Source organism: Heloderma suspectum, chromosome 16 (genome assembly GCF_057233095.1).
Source record: "Heloderma suspectum isolate Gila_16-S chromosome 16, 16-S_ref, whole genome shotgun sequence".
Lineage (NCBI taxonomy): Eukaryota > Metazoa > Chordata > Lepidosauria > Squamata > Helodermatidae > Heloderma > Heloderma suspectum.
In genome coordinates, this window is record NC_139473.1 from 8099832 (window position 1) to 8122800 (window position 22969).

Below are 22969 nucleotides of genomic sequence, written 5' to 3' on the forward strand. Positions count from 1 at the left end.
ACCTGTATGGTCTTAGTTTTAACCTATAAAGCCCTCCACAGCTTGGGACCGCAGTACGTGGCAGCACGCCTGTCCCAAAATGAACCTACCCTCCTCCCGAGTGCCTCCTCCAAGGGAAGCTTGGAAGGTGCCAGTGAGGGAGAGGGCCTTCTCAGTGTTGGTCCTCCATCTGTGGAACAAGCTCCCCAGTGAGGTCTGCCTGGTGCCAACATTGTTATCTTTGCTGCACCAGGTTAAGGCCCATCTCTTTTCTCAGGCATTTGACAGCACATGATGAGTTTAATCAGTCCTGGATGTGTCTTCAGTTATGACTGACTATTCAAAGTTTATTTTATTTATATGTTGTATATATTGTCTGTACATTTATGTAAATGCCTTTTAAACTTTGTATATTGTATTTTAATGTTTTAACTTCTGAAAACTGCCCAGAGAGCTTCAGCTATGGGGCGGTATAGAAATGTCATAAATAAATAAATAACATTAATCCAGTAGCCCTTGACACGGCAGTTTACCCAGTCTCTGTACCGTGTCATGCGGCGGGCAGAAAGAATGTCTGCTGTACATAGGTGGCTGCAGAGCAGGCAAGTTTGACCAGGCAAACCTGGGTGCCATCATTGGCACCGGCACTCCTCTAGAATGGCCGGCATCCTTGCATAGGCTTGATCTTTCCATGACACTGCTCTCCTCTCTTCTCTCTCCCCAGTCTCACTTCTTCATAGCCATATCTCTAACCAAGCACAAGTTTGAAGGGACGGTGCTTTCAGTCGTTTGAGATGCACCCCTTCTGTATTGGGTTGACAGGTTTGGAAAGTTGGTGACATTCCACCTTCGTGAGTTGAGTGAAAGGACAGCGATTGGTCACCGGAGGGGGAGGATGCGATCAGGCCCTGCTATGCAGTGGTTTGGGTGATGGGATAGGAAGAACCATGACTCAGTAGCAGAGCGCCTGCTTTGCATGCAGAAGGCCCCAGGTTCAGTTCCTGTCATGTCACTTTAAAGCAACCTTTGTCAGGATTTTCTTGGGTCTTGCAATTTGCATTTGGGTACAGTATGAGATATGGGGAGTTTAGAGTTTAAGGGGTAAGAGATGATGCTTATGAGGGGTTTAATGCTTTAATGTGTAACGGGGCAAGTAGGAGAGCAAGATCTACTGTAAGAAGCTATTTGAATGCTACATGTCTATTGATTGGGTTCTGCTAATCCCAATCAATTATCCCAATCAATTATCCCAATCAATTAATCCCTTAACCTGGTACGCTCCAGATGTGTTGGACTATAACTCCCAGCACCCGGCTGGCTTGGGGATGCTCAGAGTTGTCATCCAGCACACCTGGAGAGCATCAGGTTGAGGAAAGCTGAGTTACATTGTGAGGTAGACAACTGTGTTCGGGTCTCCTATGTGGCCACACATAAAAGATGTACAGTTGACAGAGCACTGCATATAGCCAGAGGAGATCTGAACACATGGATGTCTATCTAACAATCTAACTCAGCCTCGCTCAACCTGGTGCCTTCCAGGTGTGTTGGGCCAGGAGGATGCTGGGAGTTGTAGCCTAACGCAACTGGAGGGTGCCAGGTTGGGGGAAGCCTGCCTTAAAGATAGCAAGTGATGAGAAGCCCTCTGCCAGAGACCTTGGGGAGCAACTACTGGGCAGCATGGTTTTGATGGACCAGGATAAATGTCTCTGCGTATCTGGGGAGAGGCCATCACTCAATGGCCAGCACCTGCTTTGCTTAGAGAAGGTCCCAGGTTTGATCTCTCGTGTCTCCAGTAAAAAGGATCAGGTAGCAGGTGATGCGGGAAAGACCCCCCCCCCCCACTTTCTCTCTTGGATCCTGAAAAGCCACTGCCAGTCAAAGCAGACAAGACTGGGGTAGATGAACCAATAATTTGACCCCGGACAAAGCAACTTCCTGTCATGCTTGGGTTCTCAAGCCTGGATTATTATTTTTTTAACGTTGGTTTTGAAAAATTAACCCTGGTACCTCGCAAGACCTGACAATGCTTAATTACTGACTCTCCCTCCCTCTGCTTACAGTTCCAAGCTTTTATTTTTATTTATGGCTAATCTTCCATGGGTACTGTTTCAATCACTGCTCGAGCTGGAAGCCTATACTTCATGCTGTTGGGGAAACAGCTGGGAATCCTAGTTATTTAAACAATATATAAATCATTTAATCTTGTAATGAGGAGGTGTAGGGGGTGGGGGATATGGAGCTTGGAAGCAGCAGAACCAATGTGGGGTGGGAGCAGAAAAGCATGCTGGGAATAGGAACAGCGAGACACTTTCTCTTATTTATTTATTCCCCCCCCCCCCGCCCACGTTTGCCAGATTTCTCAATAGGACCTTGTGAAAAGCAATGGAAGAAGTAGTTTATCTCCCAACCGCTAGCAGGCCGGAATTGCCCTTTGTAAATCCCATCTGACCGGGCCGGTATGGAGTCTAGGGGTTCGTGGATGGAGGGGATGGGCAGGGAGGACGGAATCAAAATGCTGTACCAATAAAAGCTGAATGTTGCAACCTGTATTATTTATGCACATGTATGTGTGTGTACGTAATAGCCATGCTGGATCAAACCAAGATCCATCTAGTCCAGCATTCTGTTTGCACCGTGGCCAACCAGCTGCTCATGGGAAACCCACAAGCAGGACAAGACTACAACAGCACCCTCCCGCCCATGTTCCCCAGCAACTGGTGTACATAGGTCCACTGCCTCTGATACTGGAGGTAGCATGCGGCCATCAGGACTAGTAGCCATTGGTAGCCTTCTCCAGAAATTTGTCCAATCCCTTTTTAAAGCTATGCAAAAGCCATTGTTACATACTGTGGTAGGAAATTCCATTGTTTAACTCTGTGCTGTGAGAAGTCCTTCCTTTTATATGTCCTCATAGTGGCATCATTCTTTGTTTAGTTAGTTATAGGGTTGTGGTGGGGGGAAGCAAAGACCCATACTGTGCCCCAAAGCACAAAACCCCTGGAAGTAACTGGAAACCACTTACTTCTGCTGTGTCTTATACTTCCATCCCATATTTCAAACCTATCTCCGTAGCTTCTCTCTTCACAAGGAAAAGGACCAAAACTTCCTTTATTGTCAGAAATCTGCGATTCTTAGCTTGTTGAATTCTGTGCTGAGCACCAAATTCAATGGGGTTTTGCTCCCCCCTCCCCCGTGCTATTACACAGGCACATGGGAAGCTGCTTTGTCCCGGGTCAGCCTATTTGTCCATCTAGCTGAGTATTGTCTACTCCAGGGGCAGGCAACCTGGTGCCCCCCAGCCATAGAATAGTAGGGATGGAAGGGGCCTGCAAGGCCTACATTTTGGACTACAACTCCTATAAGCTCCAGCCAACATGACCAGTGGTCAGAGATTATGGTAATTGTAATCAGCAATATCTGGAGGGCCCCAGGTTACCTCTCCGAGGACTACTGTGACTAGCAGAGGCTCTCAGGATCGTGTGCAGAGTCCTTTCCCATTGCCTGCTATCTGATCCTTTTAACTAGAGATGGTCAGGATCGAACCAGAGACCTTCTGCATGGAAAGCAGGTACTCTGTCACTGAGCTCTGGTCCCTCACCAGTTACAGAAGTGTGGAAATCCTTTTCTCCCCTCCACATGAACTTACAGTGTTCTGCTAGATAAGAAAACGATGTATGGCTAAATAGCTTCCTTGCTGTCGTCCCAAACGGCTATTGCATTTGGGTTAATAGTGTCTTCATTATTTTATGTGTTCACTAGCGAACGGACCCAGCTTCGCACGGTTTGGGACGAGCCTTAGTTTTTTGGTACTACAAAGCCTTGCACACCTGTCAGAGTTGGACACATTGTGCCTGCCCCATCTGAATGACGCCATGCCCGCTGTCACCCCTAGGCATGGCCTGTGCCATGGTTGCACCCCAATATTCCCCTGAGGGGAGGGTCTGTGCATTCCATTCCCTGGGGGCGGGGCTTCCACACAGCAAGGGTACCTCCTTAGGACGACATCTAGGAGCTGCAAGTGTGAGGAAAGCTTGAAGCTCACATAGAGATCTGAAACTGCCATCCTCTCGTACATTTTGTAGTTCAGATGCGAGTGTGTGTTTCTGCTTTCAAATTGGGACATCTTCTAAAACCTTTGTGTTGTTTTTCAATACCTTGTCTCCCTGTCAGGGTGGACACTGAGCCCATAGAATCCCAGAGTAGTTCTGATTCTGAGGAAGAGCAGTCGTTCCTGGGAGAGGAGCGCGCTCCTCTTTCCCAGGGCCAACAGCTGGCGGAGATTCCTCCCACCAGCATTCCTAGCTTAGATAGCAGTCCAGGGAGTGACAGAGTGCGGGAAGCAGACTTGATGGACGCGTGACGCCGACGCAGAGAACGGCGCCAACTGGAGGGCGCAGAAAGGAGGCGTAGTGCCTGGTTGGCGCGCAAACAACGGCTGCACCCAGAGGATCCAAGGGAAAAGGGGAGGGACTCTCCCTAGTCCTTAAGTTCAGGGGTCTGCCAGTAATTCCCTTTCAAACAGGGACCAACTGTTCCAACTTAGGGCATAGGTACTCTGCTGCTCAGATCTAGTTGCTAACGGTAGAGTTGCTAAGTTGTAAAAGAAGAATAAAGCTTTGAAAGGAATCCCATTGTCTGTGTCTGGACTTGGCTACTGGATTAGACTGAGAGAGGCCTCCAAGGAGCCCTTGACACTCCCAAAGGCTTTAAACCACTCTCTGCATCCATGGGCAAGATGTATGAAGTCTAACTGAATTCAGCCACTGGGCTGCTACGCACAGACATCCAAAATAGTGCGGATCATGATGAAATCTGCAACAATGGGAAGTTCTTGATTTGCGTGCGGAATTGACTTTGGCAGCGGTGTGGTTGGAATGAACTTGCCAGCTGCTGGGCACTTTGGGGAGCTCTTTTTATTTTTTTGAAAAAGGAGGTGCATGAAGCTCCATGTTGCGCCAGCAACATAGATCTCCATGCATTCGTTTCTAAAGAGATTGTTGATGATGGTACTGGTACAGACAGGGAGACCTTAAAGATGTTTTCTCATTAGCTTGACTCTCCTGCTGATACTGAGGTTCTGCACAATTTCTGGGCCGATCTTGGTTGTGTTTCCTCATGGTACTCGAGGAAAACCACAGGATGGAATGTTTTTATTTGGCACTCCCCAGAATTGCACAGAGAGTGCAGAGGCTGCCTTCTGACTTAGAAGAGCAGATGCAAAATCTGCAGGCGCACTTGAGCTGTGTGGTTTTCCAGACTTTTGACACAAACATTTTTTTTTTAATTGGGGGCAAGATCCGGAGGAGTGAAGAGATGAATATGCTGTGTAAATTGAGGCAAGATGTGACATACATTGAGTTGTAGAAAGTTTGTGTGTGCTGTGCATGGATGCGGCACTGCTTGTTTTAAAACTTTTTTTTTAAGTGGTTTTATTCTGCTCCTTGGCTAAAAATGCTCCTGGAGTGACATACATACAGTCAATAAAACAAGGCAGTCCCTACCCACAGGCTTACAATCTAGAAAGACAACACACACGGAAAAAAGAATGGGGAAAGAAGATGAAAAAAATTAAGTCTTTCAGCAGGGCTGGTAGAATGGCTGTGCTTCCCATTCTCTCCATCAGTGCTTGCACATGGCTATATTCATATCCATATGTGAATAAGCCCTTCTCTTCCTCCCCGGTCTCACTTTAAAATCAGAACCAGCTTGTTTGCCGTCAAGGTGGACGAGTTCTCAGGAGGAAGCTGCTACTAAGAGACAGGAAGAGAATGGGATTTGCTATGTGTTGTTTGCAAATTCCATGCCTGGGCATGATTGAAGAAAACAGCATATTCTGCTTGAGACAGGAGTGCTGCTTAAAGTGGTAGGCTTGTGTTGGGTCCTCCATTACCCCTTAAAGTTTTGGGACGCTTACCTATGTTTGAGGTGTCATTCGTTGTGCATTTTTCAGTTCTTCTCTGCTGATAGAGGCATAGAAATGCATGACACAATGATGTACTAGTGCAGGTAAGCATACCTAAGCATTATAGTGAGAGCTCCACATGGGACTACCAGGGAGAGGGCCTTCTCAGTGGTGGCCCCCCAATTATGGAAATTATCTCCCCAATGAGGCCCACCTGGCATCAACATTGTTATCTTTTTCAGCTCCAGGTTAAAACTTCCCTCTCCTCTTGGGCATTTGGCAGCATATAATGAATTTTTAATCAGGTCTTGGATTATCTTTGGCTGCCTACTTTAAAAACACTGATTTTTAGATATATGTTGTCTGGGTGTGTGCTGTCTGTTTTTATGTTTTTATGTAAATGGTTTTGCACTTTGTATAATGTATTTTGATGGTTTTTAATTTTTTTGAACTGCCTAGAGAGCTTTGGCTATGGGGTGGTATAGAAATATAATAAATGAAATGAATGAAATTACTGCCATTTTTGGCAGTGAGTATGTAGAGCATAACATGTAGTTCTATCAAGCTGTGTTGTTGGGGAGAGAAACTTTAAACAGTATGCTCAAATATTTAGTGGAAAGCTAAGAAAGCCCAGACCTGGAATAGTCAAAGATCCCTGGATGCTTAAAAGTTTTATATTTGGTTCCCAGGAATTTGAAATGTCTGTATTTTTTTGGCCAGTTTTGTGCAAGGGCTAGCTTTTAGTTATTAAAATTTGTTTAAAGCCCTGTCAGAAACTGGCAGGGCTATCCTGAGTTTGGAAGTGGGAAACAGGCAGGCTTTTCTTGAACACGGTTGGGTATTTTCTCCCCTCTTTTCCCTGGGGTCCATGGGGTATCTTAAAGGGAACTTAAGAGCTCTGTTTCAGCTTCACTCCCCTCTGTCTGGCCATGCTGCAGAAACAACTCAGAAGTTAGGGTAAGGACTAGTGTTTTGGACTCTTTTCCTTTATACTGCAACCTCTAGGGTGACACTGGGGTACGATGGGTGCAGGGAGGATGTGGCTGGTTTGAGAGCAAACTGTAATAAGCCACCGCCCAACTTCAGGGACGGTGACGCTCCAGAGCTGTGGCGTAATTCTTTGTTGCCGAAGTTAGAGGCCTTAAAATGTTAAAGCTTATTGTTATTCCGAGTTGATAATCTCTCCCTTGCTTTAATAATTTTTCCTCATGCCTGGATAGCCCGCGAGTTGCACGATAATCACTCACACAGCTTTGTAATCAATGCCCAAAGTAATAGGATTCCGCTGGCCAACGGCAATTAATAAATTTGTGTCTTTTTTTAAAACACTAGCAAGTCGGGCCTGAAATACGACTGACTGGCTTTTGCTCATTTGCATATTTATTGCAGTGGAAAAATTCTCGCGGAATGATTGATGTGGAGCTTGCCTCTTGAATTCCAAGCAGCGCATTATTATGAAATGAAAAATGCCGGCCATACAGTTGATTAAAGTTGAAGACAGTGGAATCGGTGTTTTTTAAGATTGTGGGAGAATTAAAGGCATATTTTAATAGATGTTGACAAGAAGTGAACTAACAAAAGCAAAGCAAAGGATTTGCTTGAAAAGATTTAATCAAACGTGTTTCTTGGGGGATTAATTGCCGGGGATGACTAACGCCCAGGATTGGGGGCGGCGGGGGAGAAGGCAGGCGATCGGGGGGGGGGGGTCTGGCTTGTGTGCTTGAATGAGAAGTATTGTTCTTGGGCCAGTGTATTGAGCGTTGTGTTTGACCTACGGTTTAACTCCAGTCGCGGAGCCGTCTGTGAAAAGGGAAGGAAATGGTCTCTCTTAATCCTAAAGGTCCAAATCGGACAGCGAGATGTGACAGATATTCTGGGGTTTGCCTTAATAGCTTGTTTTGGAGAGAGACTGAAAGAGAGAGAGGAAAACATCAGAAGAATGTCTTCAGCGTAGTCTATATTTGTGAGTTTTTTGAGTTCTAAGTCTGAAGGGCGTATCTTCCCCCCACCCCATCACCTTTTAGGTATACCCAGTTAACACTTAGTTTTTACTAGCAAAATAATGGTTGTCAGGATGGGTGAGGCAGCTACGGAGGGAGAGTTTGTAGATGTTAAGGAATCCCCCCCCCCCCGCAACGCGCACACACACACACACACACACACACACACAATGGTGCGGTATGTCACACACATTACTCCCTTTTGTGGGATCCCTGTCGGTAAACACCAAGCCATCCAGTTTTGGGATTAGAGGGGCAAAGTTTTGCCCTTAGCCCAACAGCGTTCCCAGATAAAGCGCTTCAGCTTTCTCCATAGAAATGAATGGCAACCTTTCAGTTCAGTGGTGCAATTAGGTAATTTTGGACTCTGGACTTAATTGACTTACAGGAAGGATCTCTTAGACAGCCCTGTGTATTACTGCAGTTGTGAAGCACACATTTACTCAGGAAAAAGCGCTCTGTTGTAGAAAATAATATATTTGAAGAGTAAAAAAATAATGAAATGGACATATGTGTACCTGGTCAACCACGCCTTGACTATGGAATGTCTTTAAAAACAAGGAAGGATCCTGCGATGAGCAGTGTCAGCCTCAGCGTGCCCAGGCTGGCATAGATGCTGGGCCTGTTTGCCACTGTACCCTATCATCTATCAATGTCTTGGTGGTCATTCTCCCCCCCCCCCCAGCTGTAGGGCCCTGGATTGGGCCCAAGATCCAGGTCTACTCCTGATGACTCCCATCGTTCAGAATCTGCACAGTCCCGCCTTTTCGTTCTGGGTTGTGTTTTTCTTGGTCACGCTAGAGTGGGACGGAATGTACAATGTATATGTATTTATTTAAACCAATTTTACCCCACTCCTCAGCTGGAAAAGTGCCCAGAGCAGCTTATGTAAGATCAATAAGGGACAAAAGGCATCTGGGATGTGGGGAGAGGAAAGTGAGCAAACCCAGATACCAATTCTTCAAGTGACATTGTTTTTAACGTGTGTGTGTGTGTATTTATATATGTGTGTGTGTATATAAATAAAATGACTTTTAGGCTGCCTTTAAGGGTAGAACCCTCTCAAGGCGGCATACAAGATAAAGGCAATACAAAATTATGCAAAACAGTTACGATAGAAAGTCAGTCAACCAATATTCAGTAAAAATGCTATTAAAAACATAACACCAATAAATCCTGCAGCCCACAGACTATGGAGAGCCCAGTGAAAACAGGTGGGTCTTCAGAGCCTTCCTCAAGACCTGCAAAGAAGGGGCCTGAGGGGCTCCTGATGGAAGCCGAATCCAGGCATGCAGGGCCACCACTGAAAAGGCCCCCTCTCCCTTGTACTCACCAGTCTAACCTCCCTTGGCACAGGGCAAACTGCATCCCACCCTTCCTACAAAGAGCTTGGGATGTTGTATGTGGGGCTGTCTCATCCTGTCTTCTCAACAAGTCTTGTTTCCCCCACCCCTACATGCAGCAACCAGCAAAGAGGAGTGGTGGAATTTTGTGGAGACACGGTGAGGCATCTCATCTTTTCTATTACTTGCAGCGTTACCAGGGTTGAGGTGTGAGGTTGCCATGTCTGGCGGCAGCCTTGCAACTACACTCACATCTTCTTGTTCCCGGCCTGGTTGAAATTGTGACTCTTTTTCTGGAGTTAAAGCTCACCAGGCTTTATGTACATGTGGCGATAAAGATGCAGAGGTGGGGCAGCCCATTGTGGAGAGGACACATTTTCAAGTACGAGCCGTAGACTATTCTTCAACACAACATAATCCAGACTTACCCAGAACACACGATTATTTGTTTAAAATAATATGTTTACATCATGGAGGTTTTCTGGTGGTTTAGCTTTGGGCATCAAGATATGAGCTGAAGATGGAGAAATCTTAATTGCTACCCAGCCCTTAGCTAGGAGTCTCTGTAACTGCCCACAGTGATGCCTCACGGTCCTGAGAAATGAATAATAATGACTAATTAAAAGAGCAGGGCTAGTAAAGATGTAGCTTTAACCAGGTTTAGGGAGTGGAAGGGGGCAGACTCACAAAACCAGTTTTCTCATGGTTCCGGTTGATGTTTACTGAAACCACCATGGAGAAAATCTGGGTGAAAAGGGGAAGGGGTAGGGTTGAGGGAGATGGAATGTGATCCTGCAGCCCACTCCCAATCCTTAATCCAGGGATAGGCAATCTGGTGCCCCTCAGATGTTTTGGACTACAACTCAGATAAGCTCCCACCGGCATGACCAAAGACCATGGCTTTGGGGAGTTGTAGTCTAAATCATCTGGAAGCCACGAGGCGGCCTGCTCCTAAGCCTTTGTTAATGTTAGCCCAAGTTCCTAGTCCTTATGGCTGCACAGAAGCAAAAACTCTTCTCCAGAAAGTTTCAGCGATCCTGACCTTGGCTTCCCCGCAGCTCCTCTGCATTTGTTATAGTTTTCCTTAGGGAAGGGAGCCACAGCTCAGTAGCAGAGCACACGCTTTGCATGCAGAAAGTCCTGGGTTCAGTTGCTGGCGTCTCTAGTTAACTGGCTCGGGTAGCAGGTGATGAGAAAGGATCTTTGCCTTGCCTAAGGCCCTGGAGGTATGTCTAACCCCCCCTTTAAAGCAATTTATAAGAAATTCTGAGGGCCGGTTGATATGATGTTGCAACAGGGATTACTCAGCCCTGATCTATGTTTTGAAACTTGTTCTGGAACACGTAGCCCTAATTGTGGATGAGATTGAGTGTGAACAGTTTTAGTACGGAGTCAACAAAAATCTCTATCCGTGTCTCTACGAAACAGGAAAATGTCCAAATTCAGCATTAAGAGCACTACTATGTAACTAGATGAAACTGCATACAGGTATACATACCCTGCATACATACCCTGCTCTTTTACAGACTTACAGAGTGCCTTACAAACAAAATATCCATACAAATACAGTAAAAAAACATGCACACACCGCTCCCTAAATAATTGCATTCAAACTTCAAGACGTACTTCAGAACCAGACACACATTAAGGCTAAAACTGAGGCACCAGCAGAAAAAACAAGTATTAAAAGCCTTTAAAAAAAAAAAAAAGTTGATTCCAGTCTCTGGCAAAGGTAATAGTAACATAGCCACCCTTAAAGGGCTGTTTTGTAAGGATTGCAGCAAAATAAAATGGGGGCGAGCAACTTGTAGGCTAAAATAGTTGAAGGGCCACAGTTCCCATCGGCTCTAGCCAGCATGGGTGGTGGTCAGGGATGATGGGACTAGTAGTCAGCAACACATGGGGACCCAAGTTTGGGAAGGCTGCTCTATAGATGAAATGGCAGCTTTGATTTTATGCACTGAAAAGGTAGCACAGGCGATGGTGGTGTTTGCTGCTTTATCCATGGATGTATTTCATGCTTCACCTGCTGCTTTTCATTATGATGTTTACTACCTGAGGCTTGCTTTAAATCGGGTGGGCAACCTTTTTGGCCCTGAAGGCCATGTGCAGTGCTGGATGGTGATTTGAGGGCCATGCATGCGTGTGCGTATACATGCACGCTCTTCCCCCCCTGTCTTGGTGCATGGGGGGGGTTAAAGCCCCCCCCCCCGGCAATCCTGAAATAACTATCTTTGCATCACAATTGCTGGAAAGGGAGGGGGTCTTTAACCCCCCTTCTAGCAAACTCTGCATCAATATCATGCGAGTGGAGAGGTTAAAGCCAATCTATTCCCCACCTTCCAGCTGATGACTGATCAGCTGAGTAGTGAGGAAAACTGGGTGGGGCATCCAGGGGCTCTGGGGGCTGCGTGTGGCTCATATGTGCATTAAATTGTGCTGCTATTTGGGTTTGGGGAAGGGGAGGTCCTGCTGTTGTAGTTTAATTGTGCTTTTTTCCTGTTTTTAATTATTTTCGTTGGACACTGCTTTAGAAACTTTTTTTAAAAGCAGGATACACATATTTGAAATAGTAAGGGCGCAATCCTGTGCATGTTTAGCAGAAAAAAGTCAGATACCGCCCAGCATTCCTCAGCTAGCCATGTTGGCTGGGAAATGCTGGGAGTTGTTGGACTCTTTTCTGTCCAAAGATGCATAGGATTGCTCCCTAAGTCTTATTAGTAAGTTCAAGCAAATGCTTCAACGGGCTACTTTGTGGGATGATGAATCTCTCTCTGTCTCTGTCTCTCTCCAACCTTTATACCTCCAGCAAAGCCACCCCACTCTCAGCCAGTTCAGAGAATGGCTTTTGGACGAGAATGTAATCCATCCGTTGTCGTCGCTTTGTGTATGTTGAGTGTCAGCTGCAGCCACTGTGACCCCCCCCCCACACACACACACACCTTAATATGTCTTGCAGCACTTCTCACCATTCAGGAATAAACGTGTAATGTGCTTGATGGCGAAAATAATTCCCCCGCTTCATCTCCGCTTTGTTCCCTTCTCTCTCGGAATGGCCTGCCTGCCACTCATCACACAGGCTGACACGATAGTGCTCCTTTTGTACTCCCCATGTTATCCTGTTTGCGACGGATGGGCCGGCCCTTCTGAAGCGAGATGACAAGCGAAAGGCCAGCGGGGGCCTGTGTGTGTTGAGGGTGGGGTAAGAGGAGAAATGAAGAGTCCATATTGGCACTGTTTCCACCACTGGATCCAAAGACATGGGTGCATAGCAGGCTTGAAGTTTCAGAGCACAATCCTATGCATGTTTAGATAGAAAAGGCTAAATCCCTCTTAAGTTCAAATGTTCTTCTAGTAAGGGCATTCAGGATTACAGCCCAAACCCCGTCAAAACTGATGGGATTTAAAACTCGATTCAAACCAAGTTTTATCTTCGCTGTTTTATGTGAAGGTAAGAGCTGATCTACAACCTTGGCTAGAATGGGGGGGGGGATTCTAGGTGGTACCATTTCTGTGTAGACAGGAGGGGTTGTGTTCTTAAATGCTCCCGCCGCCACACATCCAAACTGAAGCAAACTCCGTGTATGTAGGGAAGAAATACAACGGAGACAGACATTTCTCATGGCCCTCTTCCTGCAGAAAGATTTGTAGTGTACATATGAGCATGCCATAAATATATATATATATTTAAAAAGGACTTCCTCCCTGCAGCCTGGTACAAGCCCACCTCCTACCACTTAGGGTACATCCCTATGTATGTTGATGCAGAAAAAAAAGTCCTATAACTCCCAGCATGCCCCAGCCAGCATGGCTGGCTGGGGCATGCTGGGAGTTGTAGGACTTTCTTCTGCCTAAACATGCATAGGATTGCGCCGTTAAAGTATTAAAAAAACAACCACCAACCTGTCCTCTGCCCAGATGTCTTAAGTTTTGCTAGGCAGATAGGTGGCTCTATACTACTTGCCTTGAAGGCAAAATATTAGGGGCCGTAGCCTAGTGGAAGAACGTGTGGAAGGTCCCGGTTTCAACACCCAGCATGATCTTGCATTGCTGGGGAAGGCTTCCGTCTGAAACCCCGCGAAGCCGCTGCCAATCGGAGTCAACCACACCGGGCGAGATGGGCCGATGATCTGACTCTGTAGAAGGCAGCTCACCGTGTCCCGCGCGCTTTCCACCAGCTCAGGGGTTGAGTGCCTGCTTTGTGAGGAGAAAGGTCCCCAGCTCACTCCCCGACATCTCCACTTCAAAGGGTCAGGTAGGAGGCAAGGAGAACCGCTTCTGGTTGACGTTAGACAGGGCTGGAGCAGATGGGGCCAGTGGCCTGATGCTCGTATAAGGCAGCTTCCCAGGTCCTCCCCCTCCCTCCCCCAACGAACGCCATTCTCTCCTGCCTTCCCTTATTCACCACTTCCTTGACTCAGAAACCCGATCAGGGTAAAATGGCCATATTTGCACTGGTATTTCTCATTGCTTTTTTTTCCTGGATGAAACCCTGCTGCCAGGTTGAAACAAGCGTACAGCGGTGGAATTGCCAACCCCCTGGCCTCCTGTGTTCTCGATAGCTCCTGCTCCTCCCGTATCTGGGAGGTATCTGAAGGATCACCTCTCCCTGTTCCAGACTGCTCTTAGATCTGGTGGTGGGTGGGGACATAAGAACATCAGCAGAGCCTTGCTGGGTCAGACCAAGGGTCCATATAGCCCAGCATTCTCTTCACGCAGTGGCCAACCAGCTGCCCACAGCAACTGGTGTACACAGGCACGCTGCCCCTGATACAGGAGGTAGCATAGAGCCATGAGAAGACCCATCTCATTGTACCACCAGTCGGGGAAGTACAGTAGGTGGTTGCACAAGATGAGGGCACCACCACAGAGAAGCCCCTACGAGCTATGACTGGCGCCAGCTTGACTGACGTTTTGACCCCAGGTGAAGACCCATCTGTATCCCAGGCATTTATGAGTGTTTAGTTGTCGCTACCACCAAACTCGCTGCTGATTGTTTTGTCAGTTTCATCATACATTTGCTTATTTTATTGATGTTTTAACATTGTTGTTACCTTCCCTGATTTGTATTTTTGCTTTTTTATGTAGGGTGGTCTGTGTATATACATACATGCATACATATATATATATATATTGAATGGAATATAGAAATACAGCCTAGTAGCGTCTCTTTTGGGGAAAGTGACGTCATTTTTGTTTTGCTCTACAGATTACAAGGCCCTGAAGGCTCTGCTGAGAGCCCTGGCGGATCTCCAGGATCTGCTGCTGCACCAGTACTCAGGCACGAGGCACCTGGTCGACGGACAGCAAGTGAAAGAGGAGAGGTACGTGCAAAACGATGGCCAGTTTGAGAGCTACCGAGAGTCGGCATTTCCGCCTGTCTTTAAAAATGCCCTCCTTGTCTTGGATTGGAGCACCTTTCCAATGAGGAAAGACTAAAAACATTTGGAGTATTTTAGTTCCCAGTGCTGAGGGCCCTCCAGATGTTTTGGACTTCAGCCCCAGGCATCATGGCCAATGGTTAGGAAACCCGGGATTTTATTACTTTATTTATTAAAGAGATTTTTAACCCACCTTCCAGAGCGCACTGCCCTCATGATGCGGCTGTCAGGCAATATTACAAAAACAGGAACATAAAATTACAATTAAGCACACACATCCAGGTAGCAACAGCTACTGATCACCAAACGCAGAATGGAACAAATGTGTCTTCGGGGTTGTTGTTTTTAAAGCCATCAGTGATGAAGCCTTAGGTATCTCTCTGGGGAGAGAGTTCCGAAGGTGTAGGGCTGCCACTGGGAAAGCCCTATTCCGTAGTAGAGGGGTGGGCAGAAGGTAGATCTCCAGCTGTTTTGGACTTCAACTCCCAGAAGCCAGCATTGGCCAGCATGACCAATGGTCAGAAATGCTGGGAGTTGAAGTCTGAAACATTTGAAGAGCTACTTTGTGCCCACCCCTGCCCTAATACGCAGCTTCGTAATGGTTCTTGCTGGCGGGCCAGAGTAGGACCTCGGATGTTGAACTTCATGCTTGGACAGGATCATGAAGGCCCATCTCATACAGGTACCAGATTAGGGAAAGCTGGAATCCCTCCAGACGTTTTGGCCTACACCTCCTTTCATCTTGACCATTGGCCATGCAGGCTGGGGCTGTTGGGAGATGTAGTGGAGGGGCTCCAGCTTGGAGAAGCCTGGAAGACAGTCTGTGTGAAGCAGATGAGGGAGGCACTTAAAAATAATGCATGGTGTGGGTAGAGATTTTTCTCCCTGTCCCGTAACACTAAACCGAAGAAATAATCCAGTAGTAGATCGAGGGCAGTCACAACAAAAGCTTCAAAACAAAGTGCTGCTTCATGCAGCACTTAAGTAACAGAGGATGTTGGGGTGGCCATTAGCTTAGATCAGCCCACCCCCCCAAAAAAAAACCTTGATGCCCTCTTGGTGGACTGTAATTTCCATCATTCCCAGCCAGCATGGTCAGAGGATTAGGCAAATTCATGGAGGAGAAGTAACTATCAACAGGTCTTGATGGGTAAATGGACACCCCCCACACCATGTTTGATGGCAGTATGCCACTAAAATACCACATTCTGTTTACTGACTGTACTTTTAAACCACCCAATACCCAAATTTCTCTGGATGGTGTACTTTACATTAAAAACATAATGTATAAACATTAAATCCAAAAGAACAAAAATGCAGACAACGCAGAATAAAACCAAGATCAAACCAGCAGCAAAGAATGAAACCATGACAACATCATAAAACCTAATTAAAACCAGCAGCAGAATAAAGTACTTAAAAGCAGTACCCCTCCCCTTCTTAAAATTCCTGGGAGAATAAAAAGGGCTTCACCTAGCACCGGAAAGACCATAACGTAGGTGCCAGGCGAACCTCTCTGGGAAGAGCATTCCACAAACGAATGCTCTTCTTTGGACGCCTTCCTGCGCTGCTTTCTGCAGCTCGATGAAAATGTCGACTGAGTGTGCAGCAGCTGTAAAAAAGGCAAACCCCATGTTAGGCATAATTCGGAAAGGAATTGAGAATAAAACTGCCACTATCATCCTGCCTTATACAAATCTGTGGTGCGACCACATGTAGAATATTGTGTATAGTTCTGGTCACTGCACCTAAAAAAAGATATTGTAGAGCTGGAAAAAGTGCAGAAAAGGGCAACTAAAAGGATCAAGGGGATGGAGCATCTCCCCTATGAGAGAAGGTTACAACACCTGGGATTGTTTAGCTTGGAGAAAAGGTGAAAAAGGAGAGACATGATTTGTTGTTGTTCAGTCGTTCAGTCGTGTCCGACTCTTCGTGACCCCATGGACCATAGCACGCCAGGCCTTCCTGTCCTGCACTCTCTCCCGGAGCGTGCTCAAGTTCATATTCATTGCATCCGTGATGCTATCTAGCCATCTCATCCTCTGCCGTCCCCTTCTCCTTTTGCCTTCAGTCTTTCCCAGCATCAGGGTCTTTTCCAGGGAGTTTTCTCTTCGCATTAGGTGGCCAAAATATTGGAGCTTCAGCTTCATTATCTGTCCTTCCAATGAGCACTCAGGGTTGATTTCCTTTAGGATGGACTGATTTGACCTCCTTGCAGTCCAGGGGACTCCTAAGAGTCTTCTCCAGCACCACAGTTCAAAAGCATCAATTCTTCGGCGCTCAGCCTTCCTTATAGTCCAGCTCTCACAGCCATACATTACTACTGGGAAAACCATAGCTTTGATTAGACGGACCTTTGTCGGCAAGGTGATGTCTCTGCTTCTTACTATGCTGTCTAGGTTTGCCATAGCTTTCCTCCCAAGGAGCAAGCGTCTTTTAATTTCATGGCTACAGTCACCATCTGCGGTGATCTTGGAGCCCAAGAAAGTAAAATCTGTCACTGCTTCCATTTCTTCCCTTTCTATATGCCAGGAAGTGATAGGGCCAGATGACATGATCTTAGTTTTTTTAATGTTGAGTTTCAAACCAGCTTTTGCACTCTCCTCTTTCACCCTCAGCAAGAGGCTCTTGAGATCCTCTTCGCTTTCTGCCATTAGGGTGGTATCGTCTGCATATCGGAGGTTGTTGATAATTCTCCCAGCAATCTTAATTCCGACCTCTGATTCATCCAACCCGGCATTTCTCATGATGTACTCTGCATATAAGTTAAATAAGCAGGGTGACAATATGCAGCCTTGTCGTACTCCTTTCCCAATTTTGAACCAATCGGTTGTTCCATGTCTGGTTCTTACTGTTGCTTCTTGACCCTCGTACAGGTTTCTCAGGAGACAGGTAAGGTGGTCTGGTACTCCCATCACTTTCAGAATTTGCCACAGTTTGTTGTGATCCACACAATCAAAGGCTTTAGCGTAGTCAATGAAGCAGAAATAGACGTTTTTCTGGAATTCTCTTGCTTTCTCCATGATGCAGCGAATGTTGGCGATTTGATCTCTAGTTCCTCTGCCTCTTCGAAACCCAGCTTGTACTTCCGGTAGTTCTCGGTTCGCATACTGCTGAAGCCTAGCTTGTAGGATTTTGAGCATCACCTTGCTGGCATGTGAAATGAGCGGTGCACAAAACAATGCATAGTGTGGAGAATGTGGATAGGGAGACATTTTTCTCCCTCTCATAATACTAGAACCTGATGGGGTCATCCCGCAGTGATGGCCACCAATTTGGATGGCTTTAAAAGGGGGTTAGATAAATTCCTGGAGGAGAAGGCTATCAACGACTACTAGTCCTGATGGCTCTGTGCTACCTCCAGTATCAGAGGCAGTATGCCTATGCAGACCAGTTGCCGGGGAACTTGGGCAGGAGGGTGCTGTTGCACTCATGTCCTGCTTGTGCATTTCCCATGGGCAGCTGGTTGGCCACTGTGTGAACAGAATGTTGGGCTAGATGGACCCTCAGTCTAACGTAGCATGGCTCTTCTTATGTTATGTTTTGGGGCTTCTGCGAAGCATCTGGTTGGCCATTGGGAAATGGGATGCTGGATTTAGATCAGGGATAGGCGGCTTGCAACCCCCCACCCCCCTCCTCCTACTGTGCCGCAGATAAGGAAAAAAATAGTGAGAAAACTGCAATAGAAGCTTAGAACACAGATTCGGCTTGTTTTAAAGCTCAGTTTGTCTGCTCCAAGGCTCTGTAGTGCCTTCTCTCTCCACCCCACCCTGACCCGCCGTTTGCTGTTGCCATTGAGTATCACCACTGGGGGATATTGGCGGGGTGGGGGAGGGAATTGTCCCCTGGCCTGCATGAAGTTGCCCACCTTTGACCTAGATGGACGCTTTGAGCAGATCCTGCAAGGTCGTCCCTCTTACATTATGTGTTGGCAACCCCATTTGTTGATCAGCTTGTGTTAAGGAGAGCAGGGGGAGCAGGCTGCTTTTTCAGCACTGAGAGCCACATGATTTTGATCTTATTCTTAGTATCGAAGAGATCCCAAGCAGCAGCGACGAAGATGCTGAGGAGGAGGAGGGCAGCAAGCCAAGGAAGAGAGTGACGCAAAGGCCGCCCAAGCGGAAACTCGAGATGGAGGACTACCCGGACTTTGCAGCCAAGCGGTTTGCTGCTTTCCGGGCCTATCGGAACAGCACATTGCAGAACTGGCACGACAAGACCAAGCTGGCTTCCGGCAAAATGGGGAAGGCAAGAGTGGCTCTTTGCAGGGGTGGGGAAACCAAAGTGTGTGGCTTACATTGGCAGACTGCTGATATTGGAGAATAAACGACATAAAAATATAACAAATACACGCAAGTGGGCATCCAGGTTTATACAGGTCATGGAATCCATAGAAACTTTTCCTAGTCTGCAATTTTGGATATTTTAACAGTGCAGAGTAAAACACAATCCTGACCAATCAGCATCCATTCCCCTGGTTCGTTTTTTGTGTTTGTTTTGGCAAAGAGGCAACAGTGACTGGCTGTGTCTCAGGGTGCTTTTGAGGATCGCAACAGCGAGGCCCTCAAGCCCCTTAGGAACGGCATTGTTTTGTCTTCTGGGCTCTGCACCTAGCATGCTGTCAGTGCTAATTAAAAGCTGGAGGAGGAGGAATGAGAGGAGCTAATAGAAATAATACTGAGACGGGGCGGGGGATAGCAGATGTCTTGCCATCACATTGGGTTAAGAAATTCCAAAAATAGCATTGCCTCGTGCGGAAGTCTGGGCCGAGGGAACGGCTGGAGAGAAGCTGAAACGCAGGCTGGTCTCTTCCACCTGCTCGGAAGGCAAAAAAAACATCCACGGATTGCTGTAAATGTGCCCCCAGCAGACAGCAAACACAGTTGCAGAATGGAAACAGTGGGAGCCCCAGCTCATGTGAGGCTCCTGTTCCTGCAGCGGGGGCTCCTCGGTCACAGCCCCAAGCCCGTTCTGATGATACAGCGGCCAGCAGCAGCTGACAAATGTTGAAATAAAGACCAAAGGCTGGTTGATCGGCAAGGGCCACCACCTGCAGGCCATTGATCCAGTTGACACTCCCAGTGGTTCGCTCATACGAATACTGGCCTGGGTGCAAGTGGCTGGACCTACACGAGTGATGTGTTGGAGCAGCACGCTCTCTCTCGAGGCCACAGCTCCTCTCCCACAACGAGGAGAGCTGCCGTGTTTCAACCTGTGGGGAATTTGTTGCTCTGATGTTGCACTACAGTCTTGTCTCCCCCAACCAGGCACTCTCCAGTTGTGTTGGACTACAACTCCCAGCATCCCCAGTCAGCTCTGCAGAGTCCAGCACATCTGGAGGGAACCAGGTTGCAGAAGGCTGATTTACTCTAATAGTGGCTTTCCCATTTATTGACTGACTGACTGACTGACTGACTTATAACATTTGTATCCCACCCTATATCGTTAAGATGTCAGGGCAGAATACAAGTAAAATCAGTTTAAACATTATAAAACAAATAATTTAAACACCTAAAAACATATTAAACCCTTGAGCAGGCTAATACCAACTAAAATCTAAAACTATAAAACAGTTAAAACAGCGTGGTAGTTTAGGGAATGCATTTAGCCCTCAAAGGCTTTGATAAAAAGCCATGTTTTTACTTGGTGCCGAAATGAGACCAATGTCTGCACCAATTGGGCCTCCAAGGGGAGGGCGTTCCACAACTGGGGGGCCGCAGCAGAGAAGGCCCTCTCCCACGCTCCACCATAGTGTATGTTTCACACTGGTGGGACACAGAGGAGGGCCTCTCCAACAGATCTCAGTCCTTGGGCAGGCATATATAGGAAGAGGTGCTCCCTTCGCTTTCCCATCACTTGCTACCTGATCCTTCTTTAACTGGAGATCTCGGAGTTTGAACCGGGGAACCTCTGCATGCAAAGCGGCTGATCTCTCTGCCACTGAGCCATCATCTTAACTGACCACCCTGTACTGCTTCCACTGTATAACCCTTCCATTCGCCACCCCCCCTGCAGCACTACACAGAGAGCAGTGGAGGCTGGTGGCACCTATGTCAGCAGGGCAGCGAATCCACTCAGGGTCTCAGACAGAACTCTGAAGGAGCTATTCAATGTGCTGAAGCCTACCCCCACTAGGTTCAGCACCTTGGATAGCTCCTTTAGAATTCTGACTGAAACCCAGAGTAGATTCACTGCCCCACTGACATAGGCGCCCCTAGCCCCTCCCGGAGGAGAGGTTTGTGCAGCTGATGTTAAGTTGTCAATACCGATGGTTGCCGAGGCGTGCGTGTGCCCGTCCTTGGCAGTTGCGCTGTGCAACAAGTCTATTACGTGAAGCTTGCTTCTCTCAGCTTGCCTCCAGGACCGTGTTCTTATATATCATGTAATAGAAATAAAAAGCAAAGAATCCCACCGAAATCCCTGAGGAAAACCTCTCGCGTAGGAAATGCTTTCTGCTTATCCACTGACACACAAAGATAGAGGGGGATGTTAGTGCTTTGAGCAGCAGCTTTTCCCTGTTATCTGACACTGCTTAATGTTCTTGCAGGGTTTTGGCGCCTTTGAGCGTTCAATCTTGACTCAGATTGATCATATTCTGATGGACAAAGAGAGATTACTTCGGCGGACGCAGACCAAGCGGTCGGTGTACAAGGTGCTGGGGAAGGCACAACCCGCACCCGAGCCACTTTCGGAAGCTTTGCTGGGACAGACGGTAAGAGATTTCACTGCTGGGAGATGTGGGGGGAAATGAATTGGCTGTTGATTTTAAGTGGGGCAGTGGTCTTGTTTGGAGAAGATCTCTGGAAGCAGTGAGATCAAGAGGAAATCCATCTTGGGCCTTTGTGTGAGTGTGTCTGTGTGTCCATTTAAAAGAATGTTCATTTCTTTTGTCTGTATAAGCCAGGGGTGAAAAACCTCAGGCCTGGGGTCCCAATCTGGCCCTCCAGGGTCCTCTTTCCTCCCCAGCCACTGATTGATGATTTCCTGGCTTTTGAGCAGTTTTCCTCCCTAGTCTAAAAGTTTGAAATGCCTCTCCAGAGGCTTAATTACTGGCAGTCGAAGCTTTCAGCTAAAATGCACTGGCACTTTTGGTGGTTTCAGCCCTGCCCCTTTGCCCCCACCCCTCTTTGCCTTCAGCTCCACCCGCCGCTGGAATGTGGCCCCCAAGAGCTTCTCTGAAATGGAATTCCGCCCTTGGGCTGCAGGAGGTTCTGAGCTCCTGATGGGAGCTATATCAAAAGACCAAGCGAAGCTACAGTCAGGGCCAGAAATATTGGAACAAGGATAACTATTTTGGCAGTTGGCCTCTGTACACCACCACATTGAAGTTGAAAGGAAATACACTCAGATGGAGCGAAGTTAGAACTTTCATCTGTAATTCAAGGGGTTCGACAAAAGTGGGGCACTAGCCATTCAGGAAGTACAGCCAGTGGCATACACTCCCCCCATTCATTGGTGGCTCATAAGTAATGGAACAAACAAACATCATTTCAGACTCAAGGATCACCTTTAATACCTGGATGAAAATCCTTTGCAGCCAGTGACTGCCCGAAGTCTGGAACCCATGGACATGACCAAATGCTGAGTTCGCTCCCTCGAGATGCTTTGCCAGGCCTTTACTGCAGCTGCCTTCAGCTGCTGCTTGTCTGTGGCTCTTTCTGCCTTCAGTCTTGTCTTCAGTAAGTGAAAAGCATGCTCTATTGGGCTGAGATTAGGTGACTGACTTGTCCATTGAAGAACATCCCATTTCTTTGCCTTGAGAAACTCTTGGGTAGCTTTTGCTGTATGTTTTGGGTCATGATCCATCTGCAATATGAAGCGGCGTCCTATCAGTTTGGCAGCATTCGGCTGAATCTGAGCAGAAAGTATAGCCCTATACACTTCAGAATTCATCCTGCTGCTTTTATCAGCAGTCAGGTCATCAATAAACACCAGTGACGCGGCTCCATTGGCAGCCATACATGCCCATGCCATAACACTGCCTCCACCATGTTTGACAGATGATGTGGTATGCTTTGGATCATGAGTTGTTCCTTTCCTTCTCCACACTTTTCTCTTCCCATCATTCTGGTACAAGTTAATCTTGGTCTCATCAGTCCAAAGAATCTTATTCCAGAACTGGGCAGGCTTTTTTGGGAGTTTGCTGGCAAAGGCTAATCTGACCTTTCGGTTCTTGAGCATTACCAGTGGTTTGCACCTTGTTGTGAAGCCTCTGTATTTACATTCATAAAGCCGTCTCTTGACTGTAGATGTTGACAGTGACATGCCTCCCTCCGCAAGAGTGTTCTTGACCTGGTTAGATGTTGTGAAAGGATTCCTCTTCACCATGAGCAGAATTCTGCGGTCATCCACTTTAGTTGTCTT

At 47.1% G+C, this 22969-nt stretch overlaps 1 protein-coding gene across 9 annotated transcripts in view; it reads left to right on the forward strand.

Annotated features, from left to right (window-relative positions):
• Positions 1-22969, forward strand: part of AATF (apoptosis antagonizing transcription factor) — a 111092-nt gene that overhangs the window by 24894 nt on the left and 63229 nt on the right. For all 9 annotated transcript variants that reach the window (XM_084822408.1, XM_084822410.1, XM_084822409.1 and 6 more), the window contains exons 5-7: positions 14434-14548; positions 18634-18853; positions 21153-21317. In XM_084822408.1, the coding sequence (XP_084678534.1) occupies positions 14434-14548; positions 18634-18853; positions 21153-21317 (500 nt within the window). The remainder of the gene's footprint in view (positions 1-14433; positions 14549-18633; positions 18854-21152; positions 21318-22969) is intronic.